The 19,611-nt window shown below is 39.5% G+C and overlaps 2 protein-coding genes across 3 annotated transcripts in view; one reads left to right on the forward strand and one right to left on the reverse strand.

Annotated features, from left to right (window-relative positions):
- The window catches only part of LOC134672490 (zinc finger protein 260-like), a 35,073-nt gene extending 20,171 nt beyond the window's left edge, over positions 1-14,902 (forward strand). For both annotated transcript variants that reach the window (XM_063530429.1, XM_063530430.1), the window contains exons 11-15: positions 5,516-5,636; positions 6,151-6,309; positions 8,156-8,324; positions 10,490-10,579; positions 13,867-14,902. In XM_063530429.1, coding sequence (XP_063386499.1) covers positions 5,516-5,636; positions 6,151-6,309; positions 8,156-8,324; positions 10,490-10,579; positions 13,867-13,920 — 593 coding nt within the window. In that variant the 3' untranslated portion in view covers positions 13,921-14,902. The remainder of the gene's footprint in view (positions 1-5,515; positions 5,637-6,150; positions 6,310-8,155; positions 8,325-10,489; positions 10,580-13,866) is intronic.
- Positions 14,903-14,984: 82 nt separating this feature from the next.
- LOC134672491 (protein twist-like) lies at positions 14,985-16,419 on the reverse strand. Its single transcript, XM_063530431.1, has one exon. The coding sequence runs from the start codon at positions 16,235-16,237 to the stop codon at positions 15,428-15,430; it is 810 nt and encodes a 269-aa protein (XP_063386501.1). The 5' UTR covers positions 16,238-16,419; the 3' UTR covers positions 14,985-15,427.
- Between the last annotated feature and the right edge of the window lie 3,192 nt (positions 16,420-19,611).

Raw genomic sequence — 19,611 nt, forward strand, 5'->3', positions numbered from 1 at the left:
TAAAAGTCGTTGCTATTATAGCTACAAAAAAACAACGGATTGCACTCCGGGAGTGCCGACAGAAGTGAAAACTCAATGACTAGGCCAAAATGTCTGCAGCACTATGTATCCTCCTTTCTATTGAAAAACTTTAGTCCGAAATTGCTGGTCAGTGAGCTTGTTTAAAATTCAAATTTGTACAGTTAATTCTTTAAAATTCGAATAGAAATTGTAAAGTTACCTTGCAGATCTCGCATCTAAATATATTTGATCATGATATTTTGAGTTTTATTCACCATTACTAGAGTTCACTTTTATTAGCGATTTCATCAAGATGTAGCTTTATTGAATTATATTTGAGTGATATAAAGTTTGAATGTAACTGTGAGATCCTCGTATTTCAACCCGTACAAGATTAGAACCTTTTTCATGTAATGTCATTGAGTTTTTCTTTATTGATTTAATTGCCATCTATTTGAGTGGCCATCTAAACGTTACGATCACGTGATCGCTGTCTCAGAAAGTGCCCAACGCCGCTAAAGAAGTTCTCACTTTAAAAACATTAGAAAACTAAAGGATTCAGATCGAATGTCATTAGCGCCAAGGAGCCCCTTAACAACGAATTTTGAAAAACCAGCTTTTGCATTTCTTTTTTGTACTCGCATTGGGAACATTATAAAATATCTAAATGATTGGTAAATAAATAAATAGTCATTCACTTTTAAACATTTTTTTATTTCAGACATACACAGACGTACACTTATTCGAAGTCAAAAAACACATAAGTTCTCTTGATGATTTTCGGGTTGGTCACCTCTACGAACCACACCCCCGCGTCTTTCCAGATTAAAGTTTTCTGTTTAAGAGGCACGGAGAGGAATGATCTAATGTTGTGTTTTCTTAGCACCTCCAGCAAAAGCCCCTCCGCATGGTATCCCGAGTGTAACTGAAGGATGCTCCTCTCCTCCAGAAGTTCTTTGATCAGCTTCTTGAGATGGATCCGGGCCGCCTCCCACTTGTAAATGTCCACGTCAGGTGCCAGCGCCTCGATTGATGAGATGAATGCAATATTTGTTTCGTCGCTATCTCCACATTTATAATTGTACCCTAACCCCTTGTTACTAAACCACAGCCTCGCAACGAGTTCAATGACGTACTCCATTGTTATTTTCTGATTTTTTAATTAATTTTAGAAAGCGTATGCGTCAGTTACAGATTGCAGGTATTGTGATCTCATTTATGATATTATAATTGGAACTGGTGGGGGGAGGGACTGGGAGGGGGAAATGACCAAACGAGATAGTCTTATGTAATCTTTCAGTAGGAGTAGCAGAGAAAGCGTTATTATTGTTTGTCCTTGTCACATTCTCACATTTTTTATTCCCCACAGTGAATTTAGTATGATTTATGTTACGTAACAAATAACCCGATCAAGTTACGTAGGTCATGCTTGATATGTTGTCAGGTATATTAAAACGTGTTTTCAATTTCGTCACTTTGCGTATGTTCTGTCCCTCACGGACTTTCTGACCTCTGACCTCTGACCTCTGACCATTCCGATTGAAAAGATTGAAGAGTATACCCCCAACATCGCACGAGTTTCATGACCATGTCGCGTTACAGAATTACAGCATTAGTAAAATCTACTTTATTTCTAGTACTTAGAGTTAATAATCTTTCAAATAAGCTTCATTATCTGACTAAGGTTACAATACTTAATTCATGACGGCTGATATTTGCTTATAATTCTACGGTGAATGGAAGTTTACAGTCACATACGACTTTTTGTTTTCGAACGTCACGGTCTACATCTCAACGATCGGCAACGCGCATGTAACATCTCGAAATTGCAGGCGTCCATAGGCTACGGTGACTGCTCACTACCAGACGGGCCGTGTGCTTGTTTGCCACCGACGTGGTATATAAAAAAAGAAAAAAACTTATTGAACCTTTTTGCAGTCGGCAACGCGCATGTAACAACTCTAAAGTTGCAGGCATCCATAGGCTACGTTGACTGCTTACCATCATGTGAGCCGGATGCTTGTTTGCCACCGACGTATTATTAAAAAAAAAAAGTCTGGGCCTTTTTGCAGCCTGCAAACTACAAACTACATTTGATAACCAAAAGAGACAAAATCAACCGTAAATAAGTGTGCTAGAAACCCTAAATACTACATGAGCAGGGGGGCCGGAGGTGTCCCCTGTCGAGGTTTTCCTGAGGGTCTAATGATAATAATGATGATGATGATGATGATGATGTATAGGTTTCAAAAGTCTGAACTTGCAAGCGTCCAAAGGCTACGGTGGCTGCTTACCATCAGGTGAGCCGGATGCTTGTTTGCCACCGACGTAGTATATAAAAAAAAAAAACTGGATCTTTTTGCGGTCGGTAAACTACAAACTCCATACATTTGATAAGCACAAGCGACAAAACCAACCGCAAATAAAAATGCATCCGTGGTAACAATAGAATTCGCAGGCGTCCATGGGCTACGGTGACTGCTTACTGTCAGGCGAGGTCGTCTGCTTGTTTGCCACTGACGTGGTATTAAAAAAAACGCCGATATAAGCCTCATATTTTAAAACAAAGTTATTGAATCTTTGGGCAGTCGGCAGCGCGCTTGTATCCACCCTGGAGTTGCAGGCGTCCAAAGGCTACGGTAACAACTTACCATCAGACGGACTGTATGCTTATTTGCCACCAATGTGGTATAATAAAAGAAAAACCCCTTTACGGTTGGTTAACTACAAACTCCATACATTTGATAAGCACAAGCGACAAAACCAACCGCAAATAAAAGTGCATCCGTGTAAACTATTGAATTCACAGGCGTCCATGGGCTACGGTGACTGCTTACTGTCAGGTGGGGTCGTCTGCTTATTTGCCACCGACGTGGTATTAAAAAAAAACGCCGATATAAGCCTCATATTTTAAAACAAAGTTATTGAATCTTTGGGCAGTCGGCAGCGCGCTTGTATCCACCCTGGAGTTGCAGGCGTCCAAAGGCTACGGTAACAACTTACCATCAGACGGACTGTATGCTTATTTGCCACCAATGTGGTATAATAAAAGAAAAACCCCTTTACGGTTGGTAAACTACAAACTCCATACATTTGATAAGCACAAGCGACAAAACCAACCGCAAATAAAAGTGCATCCGTGTAAACTATAGAATTCGCAGGCGTTCATAGGCTACGGTGACTGCTTACTGCCAGGCGGGGTCGTCTGCTTGTTTGCCACTGACGTGGTATTAACAAAAAACGCCGATATATGTCTCATATTTTAAAACAAACATGATGGGCCTTTTTGCAATTTCATAGCGGATGTTTTTGGAACTAACTAGCGGTGTCCACTGACGAGGCGCCACTAGCGACATCTATATTGTTAAGCGAATCGATAGTCTGTCAAGCCGGATATGTCAGAAGCAATGTAAAGCAAACTAAAGTATGGTAACCCTAGGAAACGAACAAAAGGCAGGAATGTACATCGAACAGCGATGAAATGTAAACAAAACAGTTCCACAGATAAGATATAAATGACACACGATTTTCGAACTATTCAAACGTAGTGTTGGTAGCCCACGATTTTTCAAATTTGCCGCCTTTTTCTACTGACTAGATTTGCTTGACCAAGATTAATTAACTTACCATGAACCCCCTCTGACTCTGCGGACTTTTTTAGAAATACTCAGACGGCTGCTCATCTATACATATCATAGCGGATGGTTTTAGAACTAACGTTGCGCATACATACAGTCGCCCTCTGGCGGGGAAAGTTTAGAACTAACGTTGCGCATACATACTGTCGCCCTCAGGCGGGGCTAGCGGGGATTTTTGGAACTAACGTTGCGCATACATACTGTCGCCCTCTGGCGGGCCTGGCGGGGATTTTTGGAACTAACTAGCGGTGTCCACCGACGAAGGCGTCACTAGGGATATCTATTCATTTAAGCGATTCAACAACTCACATACAAAGTGGAGACATCTATTCATTTCATAGCGGATGGTTTTGAAACTAACGTTGCGCATACATACTGTCGCCCTCTGGCAGGAGAATTTTAGAACTAACGTTGCGCATACATACTGTCGCCCTCAGGCAGGAGAATTTTGGAACTAACGTTGCGCATACATACTGTCGCCCTCTAGCGGGGGGCTTTTTAGAACTAACCTTGCGCATACATACTGTCGCCCTCCAGCGGGGCTGGCGGAAATTTTAGGAACTAACGTTGCGCATACATACTGTCGCCCCCAGGCAGGGCTGGTGGGGATTTTAGGAACTAACGTTGCGCATACATACTGTCGCCCCCAGGCGGGGCTGGTGGGGATTTTTAGAACTAACGTTGCGCATACATACTGTCGCCCCCAGGCAGGGCTGGCGGATAATTTTGGAACTAACGTTGCGCATACATACTGTCGCCCCCAGGCAGGGCTGGCGGATAATTTTGGAACTAACGTTACGCATACATACTGTCGCCCTCAGGCAGGGCTGGCGGGGATTTTTGGAACTAACGTTGTGCATACATACTGTCGCCCCCAGGCAGGGCTGGTGAGGATTTTTGGAACTAACGTTGCGCATACATACTGTCGCCCTCTGGCGGGGGATTTTTAGAACTAACCTTGCGCATACATACTGTCGCCCTCCAGCGGGGCTGGCGGATATTTTTGGAACTAACGTTACGCATACATACTGTCGCCCCCAGGCAGGGCTGGTGGGGATTTTTAGAACTAACCTTGCGCATACATACTGTCGCCCCCAGGCAGGGCTGGCGGATATTTTTGGAACTAACGTTGCGCATACATACTGTCGCCCCCAGGCAGGGCTGGTGGGGATTTTTAGAACTAACCTTGCGCATACATACTGTCGCCCCCAGGCAGGGCTGGTGGGAGATTTTTGGAACTAACGTTACGCATACACAGTGGCGCCTCTAGCGGGGAGTAGAGTGAACTAACCAGCGGCGCATACATACTGTCGCCCTCCGGCGGGGCTGGCGGATATTTTCGGAACTAACGTTGCGCATAGACAGTGGCGCCTCTAGCGGGGAGTAGGGTGAACTAACCAGTGGCGCCATCTAGCGGCGACCTTTGGAACTAACGTTGCGCATAGACAGTGGCGCCATCTAGCGGGGAGTAGAGTGAACTAACCAGTGGCGCCATCTAGCGGAGACCTTTGGAACTAACGTTGCGCATAGACAGTGGCGCCATCTAGCGGGGAGTAGGGTGAACTAAATTGTCACTACCTTACGCATACATACTGGCGCCCTCTGGCGGAAAAGTTCTGGTCCAAAAGCGGCACAAACACACTACTGACATTGTACCTACCGGAGATAAAAATAATAATATAAAACAATTATTCCAGAAATAACTAATGTACTTTTATTAAGTTTGAAAAAGATTGCAAATCGGTCCATTCATCGAACAACCATCCGTGCTACCACCAGTCTAGTGATTTTGTTTCGTGCTTCTCTATAATGAGTCACAAATAAAACCGCATTTCAAAAACATAACTTGTCTAAAATAAGTTTTTTTGGTTTCCAAGGTGAGAAACCACACTCTTGCGAAATCTGCGGGAAATCCTTCAGAGTGTCATACTGCCTGACGTTACACATGCGAACACACACTGGTGCGCGGCCCTACGCCTGTCCACATTGCAACAAGAGGTTGGTACAGTTTATTTGTAACATTCAATGTTTTAGCCTAGTAAGACCCAGGGCACAATTTTCCGCCTTTGCATTTTTTTTATTTTATTTATTTATTTAAGAGTTTAAAACACGAATTGAATTTAAGAATGTTGCAGTCAATACTTGAACTGAACCTACTATGTATTTTAAGCGTTGAAATATTACTTTTTGTATACATAAGTAAAATACTGTTAATTCATATTCGGAACTTAATTACTTACGGAATACATATAATTTTATATTTACGGTATTTATTTCCTTAATAAAGATAAAAGCTTTTCGGTGAATGAAAACATCGTGAGGAGACCTGCATACATCCGCGAAGAAATTCAAACGTGTATTGTGAAGCTCCAACCCCGCATTGGGTCAGCGTGGAGACTATTACAGCCCAAGCCCTCTCGATTGTGGGAGGAAGCCTGTGCCCACCAGTGCGACGTTTTATAGACTGAATGGTTATATTATGTTAATTGCTAAAAATATTTATTTTACCCAGGTTTAAAGCGCACAGTGTATACAACCACCACCTACTAACGCATTCGGAAGTGCGCGCGTACAAATGCCCTTACTGCCCGAAGGCGTTCAAGACCAGCGTGCAGCTCGCGGGCCACAAGAATTCGCACACCAAGCCCTTCTCTTGCACACACTGTAACAGGTAATATAATTTCAACTTTCTTTAGTCACACTCAGTTGTTTGAAAATTCGAAGTTACAGTATTTTAGAAGTTTTAAGGGTTATTCCGACTAGTTACCACCAAGTTCTTACCAGTGGTAACTACTGGGATTTTTTTTCCCACCTTTTACCAGTGGTAACTACGGGGAATAAAAATTCCCAGTAGTTACCACCTAGCCGAGTTGGTGGTAACTAGTGGGAATTTTTTTTACACTTAGGTATACCGGAAAAACCGTTTTAATATTTTTTCTACTCGTGTACTTTTATCTGTCATTTACATACTCACGAACGAACATATAAGGGCATACATTATTAATACTCCTTAAAAGTCTATTCCCCAAAAAAGCACTTGTGTCGTTTTAGAGACATTACGATACGGTAAGCTAGTGCAGGGTAGCAGGTGCCACATACCGGTACATTGCTACCAACGTGACAAACGATTGAATGCATACGGTTTTTATTTAAAAAAAAAACAAATTTGTACTGAGTTCATTGCTACCAACATAATAAAAAATACTTTTTTTGGTATCATCACTATTTGAAGGTGGACTTCTAAGGCCTGTAACACATTTAGACCCTACAGCACCACAACCCTGGTGAGGTGCGGTAGTGTGTAACGGCTTTAAAAAAAACATAACCATAGACATTACTCGTTTGTTTTTACGTTTCCCTCCTTTCCCGGTAATTTCTTGTTCTTTGAGTATTTTGCGTTAATATTTGTTTTGCGTTCATAAAAAGTGTTGAATATGGACAAAGAGGACAACATTGTTTCTACACCTGAAGAAATATCCGCTGCAGCACAAGCAGCGACCGAAAATTTGTTGCCTAAGTACTAAATCGCAGCACCTATACGACAAATCTTATGAGAAGTTCATGGCGTGGAGATTGGAGCACAAAACTTCGTCATTCTCTGAAAACGTCTTATTGGTGTATTTTCAAAGACTTTGGAAACTCCGAATCAGATCTATCTTTTAAGCAAGGTTGGTATATGTTATATTTTTTTTTGATTTAGGGTACACAGTACAACGAGCTATATTTATGTACATTTTATATTTTTGCATTGAAACTGAATATTATTTAATTCTCCTGTGTCTTGTTACAGGTTGCAGTAATATTTGGTATTATGGGTGCTTGTTGCAGACAAGAGCTACATACATGTAGTAATACCTGCTATCCAAAATTTACATTGACATTTTCATAAATAAAATTTCGTTTATGATTTTTTGTATTTTATTTAATATTGCCTACTCATAGAAAAAGCATTGTATGCAACGTTGTATAAGTAGTCAAAAAATGCTCATGGCGTATTTATTAACAATGTTCGCCTTCGGCTCACATTGTTACCCACGCCACTCACTTTTTTTGACCCCTCTTATAAAACTGTTGCATAAAATACTATTTTACCACTTTTAAAGCAGTTTACTGAATCACTAACTGACACATAATTATTTATTACGTCACGCTATATTTATACTATACTATTTATATTGTTTTTATTAGTATTGAATTCTAACAATATTTTGGTGGTTACTGGGCCAAAAATTCCCAGTAATTACCACTGGTAAGAACTTGGTGGTAACTAGTGGGAATAACCCAGTTTTATGGTAAAAATAACTAAAACGCCCATCGTCATTCGTAACGCTCGTGTCAAACGCCGTTATTACATCTGTAAACTAGTAGCTTATAAAACGGGGTCCTAGGCTCTTTGAATGATATTACCCCAATGACAAAAAAATTACACAGATACAGTCTATACATGTATAGTTAATTCTTTTCTGGGTAAGCATCCGCCTTGTGTGTCAAAGAGTCAACATAAATTTGTCTTACAGGCCTTTCGCATCATTATACGCGGTACGAGCGCACACAGAAACGCATGCGCGGCAAAACAACCTCAAGTTCGCGTGCACGTTGTGTGGCGCTAGCTACGCGCGAACGTTCGCGCTCAAGGACCACATCAAACAAGTCCACAACCAGGAGTTGGACGCTGTCAGTAAAACGGTCAGTTTGCTTTTGTGAACGGCCACACACGTCACACACAGCACACACACACACCCACACACACACACCCACACACACACACAGCACACACACCCACACACACACACCGTACACATACACACGGCACAGGTAGGGCTGTGGTGCTGCTGTGCTGGCTTAATTGCGACAATTAATAATAAAGTTATGTTTTGTAGAAGGTAGCTCATTTTGAGGCTTAATGTAGTGCAAAATGCTTTGTCACTGCATCAGAGCGAGGGACGTAGCAGGGATGTTGCGAATATTCGCATCCGCAACCGAGGAATTTCCGCATTATTTTCAAAATCTGCATCCTTATGAAATCGGTGCGGAGCTTAATGCGGATGCGGATGTCGAACAAGTCGGTACAGAAACGTCTTAGCAGCGGCGTAAGTGCTAGGTAATTTCGTCATTACCTATAAGTCCTATAACGAAATCGTCTAGATCCAGAAAAGTTGGCCAAGTTGCTGTTATTGAAAATAACGCACCTATATTCCTGCTCATATACCAAAAGTTCGTTTTTTTTAAATAAAAATTACTAAAATGACTAAGTAAATGAATTTGACGTTTTTTAAGTACCTAATCATGACATCCGCTACCACGGCTGTCAAAAAATCTGCATCCGCAACATCCCTGCACTGCATGAGAGCGAGGTACGTAGTGCGCGTATCTCGCGCTTGAACGCGGTGCTCGACTCGCTATAATGTCACGAAGCATAGACTATTTTATTTTAATCTAACTGAGCAGGAGACAGTCTAACAGCCATATTCGAACAATGAGATACGTCAAATACTAGATATTGAAACGATATGGATTAGATATGTCAGTGTCAAACAAGTGTCAAAAGTGACGTATTTGTTCGAAGAAACGTCAATTTTGACACTTGTTTGACACTGACTTTTTTTTTAATAGCCTATATTGTGTCCCACTGCTGGGCAAAGGCCTCCCCTGTCTTTCGCCACTCGTCACGGCTTTGTGCATGCTCCCGCCAGTCGCCACAAAATGAGTCCAGGTCGTTTCGCCATCTCATTTTTGGTCTGCCTCTGCCTCGGGTGGTCTGTGACACTGACATATCTAATCCATATCTTTTCTAGATCTATTAACTGACGTATCTTAAAGTTGGAATCCGGCCGTAACACAGCCTTACACAGCCAAAAATTTAATCAAATCGTTGTAACTCACAAAATCTTCTCATCAATAGTTGAGTCTTCAGTTGAGATGATCTAACTGAATTTTTTTTTGGCATGCGTCATTAGAACATGTAAATACAATATACTTATTAAAATTATTCGCGTGCATTGACTTGTCACTTTGTCACACACATAGTTTATTACCTGGATTAATGTGAGAGACACTTTATATTTCGGATTAATTTTATATAATGTGTGATAACTTGATAATCGAATTATGTGCGAACGAAGTCGCGGGAACAAGCCATTACGTTTAAGATCATTTTAATGTAAAGTGTACCCAAATATTGGTTATTTTATTTGTAAATGCTGCTGTGTAATTTCATGTCACTATATAAGAGGTCACCACCAGGTAAGAGGTCACGAGTAAATGTTTTGTTACCTTCTGTAAAAACCCTTGTGGCTTTCTTCCATATAAAAAGTCAACCTACCGTTGAAAAACCTACATATCGATGTAGCATATTCATGAGCTAGAAAGCTCTAGAATGTTGAAAAATTATAACCTTCTTTTTAGAGTTCCGTACCCAAAGGGTAAAAACGGACCCTTTTACTAAGACTGCCTGTCTGTCTGTCACCAGACTATCTCATGAACGTGATAGGTTATTTCTGTTGCCGCTATAACAACAAATACTAAAACCAAATAAAATAAATATTAAAGTGGGGCTCCCATACAACAATAACGTGATTTTTTGCCGTTTTTTGCGTAATGGTACGGAATCCTTCGTGCGCGAGTCCGACTCGCACTTGTCCGGTTTTTTTATCTAAATACTAAAGCTTTTTATCGAGATAGTATAGTCAAATTAGCGCCCCTTGCACCATTGCACTATCCCGGGGTTAACCGGTTAAACCTGGATGTACCATGATTACCAGTACAATTTGACACTGGGTTAACAGTTAAACCGCTTAACCACCGGGTTAGTGAGATGGTGCAAATAGGCCTTATTGTGTCGTTTGTTAAAGACGGTGGATCTCAAAGAGGAGGGATGGATATTGCCGGAGGCCGACGCCGAGATGCAGGTGGTGTCTCTCGACAAAACTGTGCCAAATGAGGTAAGCATTTCTTATAGAAACATGTATTTCGAGACTGCAGACTAAACTTCATTAATAATGAAGCTAGCTTCATTAGCAAGTGTTGTATGAGTTGTTGACTAGTGATATATCTATCTAATACCTTTAAACGAGTAATTCTTGTTCATTTATTTATTTATATATTTCGGGGATCTAGGAAAAGGCTCTAATGATTTCGATGAAATTTGCTATATGGGGGTTTTTGGGGGCGATAGATCGATCTAAGGTTGCCTCCAGAATCTCGCGAACTAAATTGACAGGTCAGTGTGCACAAATGATACCACAGTTTGGCCAGTGCTGTTCATATCGATATTTTCAAAAAAGTTTGAATTAGAAAATAACGCGGGAATTCACCGCTAGCGGCGCTACTGTTGCGCGGTCAGTTAAAATGTATCTTTAAGTAATTTAAATTATTTTACAAATGTTACTCGGTTTTTCGAAAATTGTGCAATTTAATAATAATAGACACAAGGATATTGGATAAAGATATTGTAGGTAATCAAATAAATATTTTATTATATTTATTTTATTTGTTAGGAAAACTTACAGCTAGAGTAACAAGTTGTGGGTGATAACATAGAAACAGTGATTTTGGCTCAAAATACAAATAAGGCCGACCCAGACGGGGAAATAAGATACTCGTAAGATTTCTCATTTATTTTGTGTGGTGTGGACGTAAAAATTAAATCGTCTCGGTGATCCCTATTGCCTCGATTGTAAAGAAGACCAGTCCCTAAACTGGACATTCAAGTTGACAATTAGGTCAGAATTTAAATACAGTCAGACCAAAAAAAGTCTGCAGCGAATTTAATAGCCCACGCAGTGCAAGTATTATTTTAAACGTCAAAATTCTATGAAATTACGACGTATTAAATAACAGTTGCACTGCGTGGGCTATCAAAATCGCTGCAGACTTTTCTTGGTCTAACTTTAATTATCGATCAATCTCATCTACCGGTCACATTGTATAAAATTAAAACACCAATTTTAGATTTATGGCGACAACCGCGAGCTCTTGATATAAACAACTTGCCTCCAAACCTGCATATTAAGAGACAACAGGAGTGGTCATATCTCCATACAAACGTACTCGACTGTTTCCTCCGTGGGTTTTGATGCTAGAGCAATGATTTTTTCAACACCGATTAATATTGTCAATATATGTGTCGGACCGTTATGCTTTTTTTGATAATTTTGTTTTTTTAAGGCGCTAGAGCCTTTCAAAAACCGGGCAAGTGCGAGTCAGACTCGCGCACGAAGGGTTCCGTACCATAAAGCAAAAAAAACGGAAAAAATGCACAAAGAAAACGGTCACCCATCCAAGTACTGACCACGCCCGACGTTGCTTAACTTTGGTCAAAAATCACGTTTGCTGTATGGGAGCCCTACTTAAATCTTTATTTTATTCTGTTTTTAGTATTTGTTGTTAATAGCGGCAACAGAAATACATCATCTGTGAAAATTTCAACTGTCTAGCTATCACGGTTCGTGACATACAGCCTGGTGACAGACAGACGGACAGACGGACAGACGGACGGACGGACGGACAGACGGACGGACGGACGGACAGACGGACGGACGGACGGACGGATGGACGGACGGACAGCGAAGTCTTAGTAATAGGGTCCCGTTTTACCCTTTGGGTACGGAACCCTAAAAATGGCCAAAATGGCCTCATTGACTATGCCGCAATGAGAGGCGTAGTATTCAAAACTGTTATCAATTAGCCAAAAAAGCAAAACGGTCCGGCACAGATAATATCATAATCATTTAATTGGTTAAGTTTTGGAGGAGTAAACACTAAAGTAGAGTACGAAACCTCGATTTTTGAGATTTTTACGCAGGATTTTTCGCCTTGTCCTTATCGCACTAGTTTTAGGAGCCGCTTCCGTTAACGAGATGAGTATATTTACCTAAAATATTTAAAACTCAGCTCCGGTTTCGTCTTAACATTGAAATTTGTCAGTTTCACATCCGCATCTCCTGATTTGATTGGTAACGTCACAATCTTACAATCGAATCAACCACTTTTCTCGTCACATTCATACAAATCGAAATCGTTTGTGACCCCTTTACTCGTATAACTATCACATGGGTAGTAAGTGCATCTTACTTATCGATATCATTTTATCGACATATACCCCTGACTATTTTTTCTTTGCTATTCCTGGTATCATTTTATTTGTCAAGCTCATGTCAATTTAGTTCGCGAGTTTCTGGAGGCAACTGTAGCTAGGTCTTATTTCTGGGAAAACGCACATTTTTGAGTTTTTATATGTTTTCCGAGCAAAGCTCGGTCTCCCACATATTGTATGATTTATAATAAATACCTAACTCATCACAAAATTAAAGAAAAAACTGATTTTGTAAAAAAATCGTTAAGACAGACCCCACACTAGCGTCTTCCGAGCGTCGGCGTCTAGATAACTATGGCTGCTGCTCAACGCAACGTTGGCGCAACTGAGGGGCTACCGCGAAAACAGAAATTCGCAAATTGCCGGGATCTTTCTCTTTTACTCCAATGAAGGCGTAATTAGAGTGACAGAGAAAAATGCCCGCAATTGACGATTTTCGTTTTTCACGGTAGCCGTCCTGCGCAGCGACGCCATTTTTCATGGCGTTGACTAGACGCTGACACCCAAAAGACGCTAGTGTGGTGGCGCCCTAAAACAAATGATTCTGTAAAATGAGATTGGTCTGCTTAGATGCTGTAATGCCACGTCACCGCAGACATATTTTTTAGATAAGTAGGTAAATAATTATACCTACATATGTACATATGTAGTACATAAGTACATACTTCTTTTCAGTCAGATTATTTAAGAGTTAATAACGATCTACGGGCTACTTGACAGATTCCCTGAATTTTTTGAATAATTAAAATATGGTTTACAATTTAACATGTTCAGCAATTATACAAATTAGGTACGTATTCGTCGATAACATTTCAATGTGGCTTAGGAAAAGTGGACGTACCTACTTAATTATTAATCGAGATTCTGGGATTGAATCCCAATTTTGATCCGTTTACGGGTTTGTTTATTTTATTTTATAAATCACAGTCAAAAATGTGTCTATTTTTTTTGGACGTTACTATTTTTATATCTATAACATTTTTAGTCGAGTTGTCTTGTCTTGTTCTATTTTGATGGCATAGTCGACCCCCCAGGGTTTGACGCGTTAGTGAATACTAGCCATTACATTACTGTTGCGTTCTTTACTGTTATGGGTATAAGTATACGATTTATAAATGTAACTTTTATTTGCAGATAAATCAACTGGTAGAAGCAGAGTCTGTGATGATTTACGGAAGTCATAAGTGAAATAAGTAGTATAAGATAATTTTAACTTATAAAACATTCTTTTAAAATGGTCGATCTGACCATGTTTTGATGTTTTATATTTTTTGTATAGGTACATACGCGTTACCTAAGGCAATCATAATCGCAAATTATTTTTATATAAAATTTTGATCAACTGTATAAAATAAATCAAATTGTAAACAGCATTTTTACGCATATTTTTGTACAGTGTTTTTGTTTGGGAAAGTAACACATTTGTTAAAGGGATTATTGTATCTAATGAGCTAATTAGGAACAAAGGATTATTATCAGTGGCATTGTCCTGGTAATTTTAGTGGCCGGCAGCTGCGGCAACCGTGGGCTTTTACTGGACCTCCTACAGTTTATATTTTATAATCTCTTTTGCTTGCTGATTTGCGTGTCACTGTGACGTGGTTTTATTTTATTACTGATGCTACTTGCGCTTTCTAGGGATGAATATAAGGTTTATGGTCTGATTGTTAGCACAATTTGATTTTTTTATATTCACTTCATATTACAAGTCATTTAAACTTCTTCTTTACACCGTAAAACACTTGTTTATTGAGAGAGTTTCTAAAATATATGTCTGGAATTCGCTGCTTTTTCTATAAAGTACTACTCGCATACAGATTACAGCTAGTAAGGGCTCATCCATAAATTACTTAACACGAAATTGATGATTTTTAAAAAGTTTGTAACTGACAAGAGGAGAGCCCCTTTTCACAATTTCTTGACCATCTCACTCTCCCTAAACGAGTGACGTAATTAGTGGATGACCCCTATAGGATTGTCAATTAACAAGGAGCAAGCTTTTTTCTTAAATGTAAGCAAATAAATATTAGGGGCCGGTTGAACTCGACTATGTAACTAGGGAGGTAAGGAGTCTTACTATTAATGTATATAGTTATTATTGTAATTTACGATACGATTTACCAAAATGAAATAGTGTAAATGTAATCAATAATAAATTGGTTAATCATGATTTCTGATGTTTTATATTTGAAATTTAACCACCCGTAAAAATCGATTGAGGTAGGATAGAAAAACTAAGTAAAATGTTTTAGTTTTGATAATTAAAATTTATTGGAATTAAAAACACAATACATGTAGGTTCTAATTATTCGTACCAACATTGTGCTTTTATTTTTTGGTAATCAGCTTCTTAAATTATAATCACTTAAACCTACGAGATTAATATTAATTAATTTATTTTAAACATGCTTTTTTGATTCTTTGGAGTTTCTAATAACATTATTTACAACGTGTAAATTTCGTATACACATCTTTGATATTTTAAAAAATACCGACTTAACTATCACATTTTTTGTAACAATGCATTATGCAAAATCACTTGGTTGCTTGGTTTTGGACGAAAGTCCTTTATGCCAGGTGCAACATTGTGAAAGATTCCTATCATTTTAAAATCATCACTTTAAAAATAATCAACAATATTTAATACTATGGAATAAATCGAGCGTCTTTTTTCTTTGGTCACACTAGATGAGGATCACGTTTGTCCATTCCACTCTCCTTCCATTCTCCACACAGAGAAGGCATAGCTTAGTTTGTCCTGGGCCAAGTATTTGCCGTGTTCACCCCCGGAGTCTGTTGTTTCGCTCGGCGCGCACTCGTTATTCGACAAAATCTGGTACAGAAACTCGATATACTGAGTCGCTAATTGAAGAGTCTGTATCTTAGACAACTTGTCGCTCGGCAGCGAAGGTATGATCTGCCGTAAGCTCGCGAAGGCTTCGTTAAGACTCTGCGTCCGCTGGCGTTCCCGCACGTTAGCCATCATGCGTTGTATCTGCATTTCCTGGAACGACTGCGCTTTTTTTCTTGACGATTTCGAGGAACGCCTCTTCGATCTCCGTTGCTCGTCACTTCCGTCGCTGCGTTCTTCAGTGGAAGCTCTGTATTCCCCGTTGTCATTCGGTTCGTAGAACGTCCGTACGGTGTCTTGCGAGTTGGAATCGTCGAAGTAGAATGTCTTTTGCCTCTGCCGCTCCTGGCTGTACTCTGGTTCATACGAGTGGTATTGAGGCTGGTATTCTCGTTCGTCGCTGTCAAATATAACGTTGGACGGCCACTGTTGTTGCGTCGGTCTTTCGGTACCATTGCTGAGGTCCATGAGATGTGTAGGGGAGGAGGGAGCAAAGCCCTGCTCCGCGGATTGCCTTTTGATTTCCATAGGAGGGTAGCTGTAGAAATTCTCGTCGTCGGGGTACTCCGAGTCCTTCTCCCGTTTTATAGGCACTGTTCTGTAGTCACAGTGTTCGTAGTTCATATTTCTCGGGTCCGTGTAATCGTGCAACATGGGTGCGCGGTGCAAGCGGGTGCAACTGACTGACTCCTGGGGCCGGGCGTCCCTTCATTGACAAGACACAAAAAATAACCATTTAACCGTTTCCATCGCGCCTCCCTCCACTCGCCCCGCCTCCCGGTTGGCGAGAGCGAGACGGGGATCTGATCGTCGTGTTCGTCGTTTGTTTATCTTGTCCATCATCTTTGGAGCGTATTTACCGCCTATATAGAGGTATAATGTAGTATGGTCGCCATTCTGATCGCATCGGTGATGGCGCATCCTGTATGGGGTACCCTGTTGTGAAGATTGAAATTTTATATTTTTTCTTTTAATATGGCTATATTATCATGTTTTTGGACGCAGTTTAATTTGTTTATCATTACTTAGGTCCTATGTACCTACATAGGTCGACGTATGCAACTGCGTATGTAACTTACCTACATACCAACCTTTTCAGATTACTATTTTTTGATAGGTAGGTACATACCCACCTACAAATGATTAAAATGACATTCAATTCCATTGAATGCCAACTTGCTTCTTAAATAGGTATGTATTAATGATAATTAGGTCACTTATATATTACAGGTAATAGGGTTGGAGTTGGATGGACACAGTATACAGATATTCAAAGTAACCATTACGCAATAAAATGCTTCAGCTGCCGGATATTGGCAGCCTATGAATTATTGTTCCTTCAGCTTGCATGATTTAAATGACCTAAAGCGAGATGTCCCTTTACCGCTCAAAAGCACCTACGCAAAATAACGAACACCCTCCAACCGTCATCCGAGCGAGTCTGCCTTCGGCGCCAACCAAGCTCCTTCTAATCTCAAATCATTTTACTCGACTTTTCTCGCCACTAGTATATATAGACCTCCACATTCATAACTACTACACGCAATCGGGTTTCAAACTTTTACTGGTCGGTATATCACTTTATGAAACAGCGCGAGAGTTTTTTGTTTGTCTCGTCCTGCCTCGCACCGCAGCTCCTGAACTAAAAATACCCGTGACGTAATCGGACCACGGCGGTGATCCCACGCCGCAGCCTGCTCTTTGTTACAACTCGTTATAAATATTTAATTTATTTATCTCACGCTCTTTAACACGGATGGCATCTGGGTAACGTTAAAATTTAAAGTACCCTTACGGTGTACCTTGATGTATTTTTTTTAAATTATTAGTAATTTTAATAAGTAAACACAAGTTAAAGTGGTGGTTTGTCCAAGTCCAAGATGCGCAACGGCTGCATTATTTTAGGTACCAATCGTAAAATCGATCTAATGGACTCTGTTTTAATGTTGATCATAGCCAGTTGTATAGCTAAGGTACCTACTTCTTTACTTTGTTTGTGTAGGTAGAAGTACTTATGTATTATGTGAGCCCTATTTGCAAAGTTTTTAGTTTTAGGTATGTGTACCTAATTTAAGTAGCTAACCTTTTATAATATGTGGGTAGCTCACTCTAAAATGCCAAGCATATATTGTTTTTTAAATCGGTCGACTCTGAACAGGCCTACTTGCACAAACTTGACAGTAACAATGCATATAAACTCCATAACTACCTACATGACGTAGCAGTTTTCATGAAAACATAGCGTGGTCCGTCTCTAGCTACCTAAAAACTACTTAATATAACTTACACTCCTCTGCCTTTCTGCCCACGTAAACAAATATCGTCGGGTGACAAACAAAAGTCACTAAGTACTATCAAAAAATTAAAGTAACAATGCACTTTATTAAACTTGTAACATGGTTTATTGTCCAATAATTTCAATGGTGTTAGTTAGTGACTTTTGCTTGTCACCCGACGATATTTCAAAAGAAAATTCATTATAGTTAATGTCCAAAACGCTAGAGCATTTCATGATTATCTATGTTACGAAGAAAAATAAATAAAGATTAACCGCACGAAAATAAGTTTGAACGTCGGTTAACACAAGGTAAATCAAAGCAACGGATTTAGGGCGAAGTTAAAAAGTCAACTCATAATAGGTTAACCCTCGTCATATTAATATTAGAAGTTGTTTCACTGTATTTCGGGATACTCACCACGCCATAACGCGGGTGGATTATTAATAACTACGATTAATATTTAGTTTTGGAATTTAAATAAATGCGATACTATAGGATATATACTAATTTATTATTAAAATTGATAGGTATCTGATGATATGCCTATACACGGTGTAACAAGAGTAAACCGAATAATTTTAACCAGGGACCGTATAACCGGTTTTATTAAATACCTGTATATAAACTGTCAAACGAATACCGGTTAAAATGTTATACCTATATTCGAATTAGAGGTATTGCTGTCATTCCGTTTTTGTCTTTATCGCTAAACTACACTAATTGACAATAATAACAGGTATTCAGTATACCGGTAATGGTTATCGTATTTAATACCGGTATTCATTGCACTTGATCAAAGAGTAACCAAAAACTTTGCGACACAAGAGGTTAAAGTTTTTGTTAAGTCCTCATGCTAATATTGATAGCTGTACAAGCGAAATATTTCATAATTTAACCATGAGCGTAGCAAGTGGTTCGAAATTGCGACCGTTTCAAAGCACGAGGTTAATGAATGAATTAATGAAAAGAATTAACCCCAGAAAACATTTCCATATGAAATATGAGCGCCGCGCCGGCGCGCCGCCGCCGCCATCAAAATTTTCGCGCCGCCGCCGGCGCCAAAATTTTCGCGTCGCCGTTGCCGACACTGCGCTATCGCCGTGGCATCGGCGTGACCTTGTTAGATACTAGAGTCTGTCTAAGCTAACTTTGCACCGATTTGAACAGAACAAAGTGAGGGAGTGTTATTATAATATAAACGTCATATTTTCATAGAAATTTGACATTAACGATGATATTTGCACACGTTGTCGTTGCAAATGCTATGCAGATTAGTTTGATCGGGAATTTATTGCTTTTATATAAGGTGCTAACAAATTAGGTACCGATATTTTAAGAGATGGTACTTTATTATACAAAAACAATTAACTTTAAATAGAAATCAAGAAAACTTTTCATATCATATTTTTGTTTTATTTACCGAACAAAAAAATAAATTAAAATTATATTAAAAAAATAATTAAAAATAATCATTACGTGCATTTAACCACATTAAGAAAAAATACATAGAGTGCTCATGCTCACTCCATACATCAGTTTTGGTACCAAAAATACTATTATTTTCGTAGTCAACATCTAGTATCGAGTAACGGAATTATCAGTACTGCTACTTGACAATAGATGTTGCACCGACCGAAATGTCTAATGCTCAACAACTTTCAGCGAATATTAAACAAGGATTAACTGGAACTTATTTTCAACTCCTTCTGCTTTAATATTAGTTGTAAATAGTTGTTCAATACAATTTTC

Source organism: Cydia fagiglandana, chromosome 17 (genome assembly GCF_963556715.1).
Source record: "Cydia fagiglandana chromosome 17, ilCydFagi1.1, whole genome shotgun sequence".
Classification (NCBI taxonomy): Eukaryota; Metazoa; Arthropoda; class Insecta; order Lepidoptera; family Tortricidae; genus Cydia; species Cydia fagiglandana.

Bases quoted from the DNA above. Each gene is read 5' to 3' on its own strand.
- LOC134672491 (XM_063530431.1), bottom strand. From the start codon at position 16,237: ATGTTGCACGATTACACGGACCCGAGAAATATGAACTACGAACACTGT.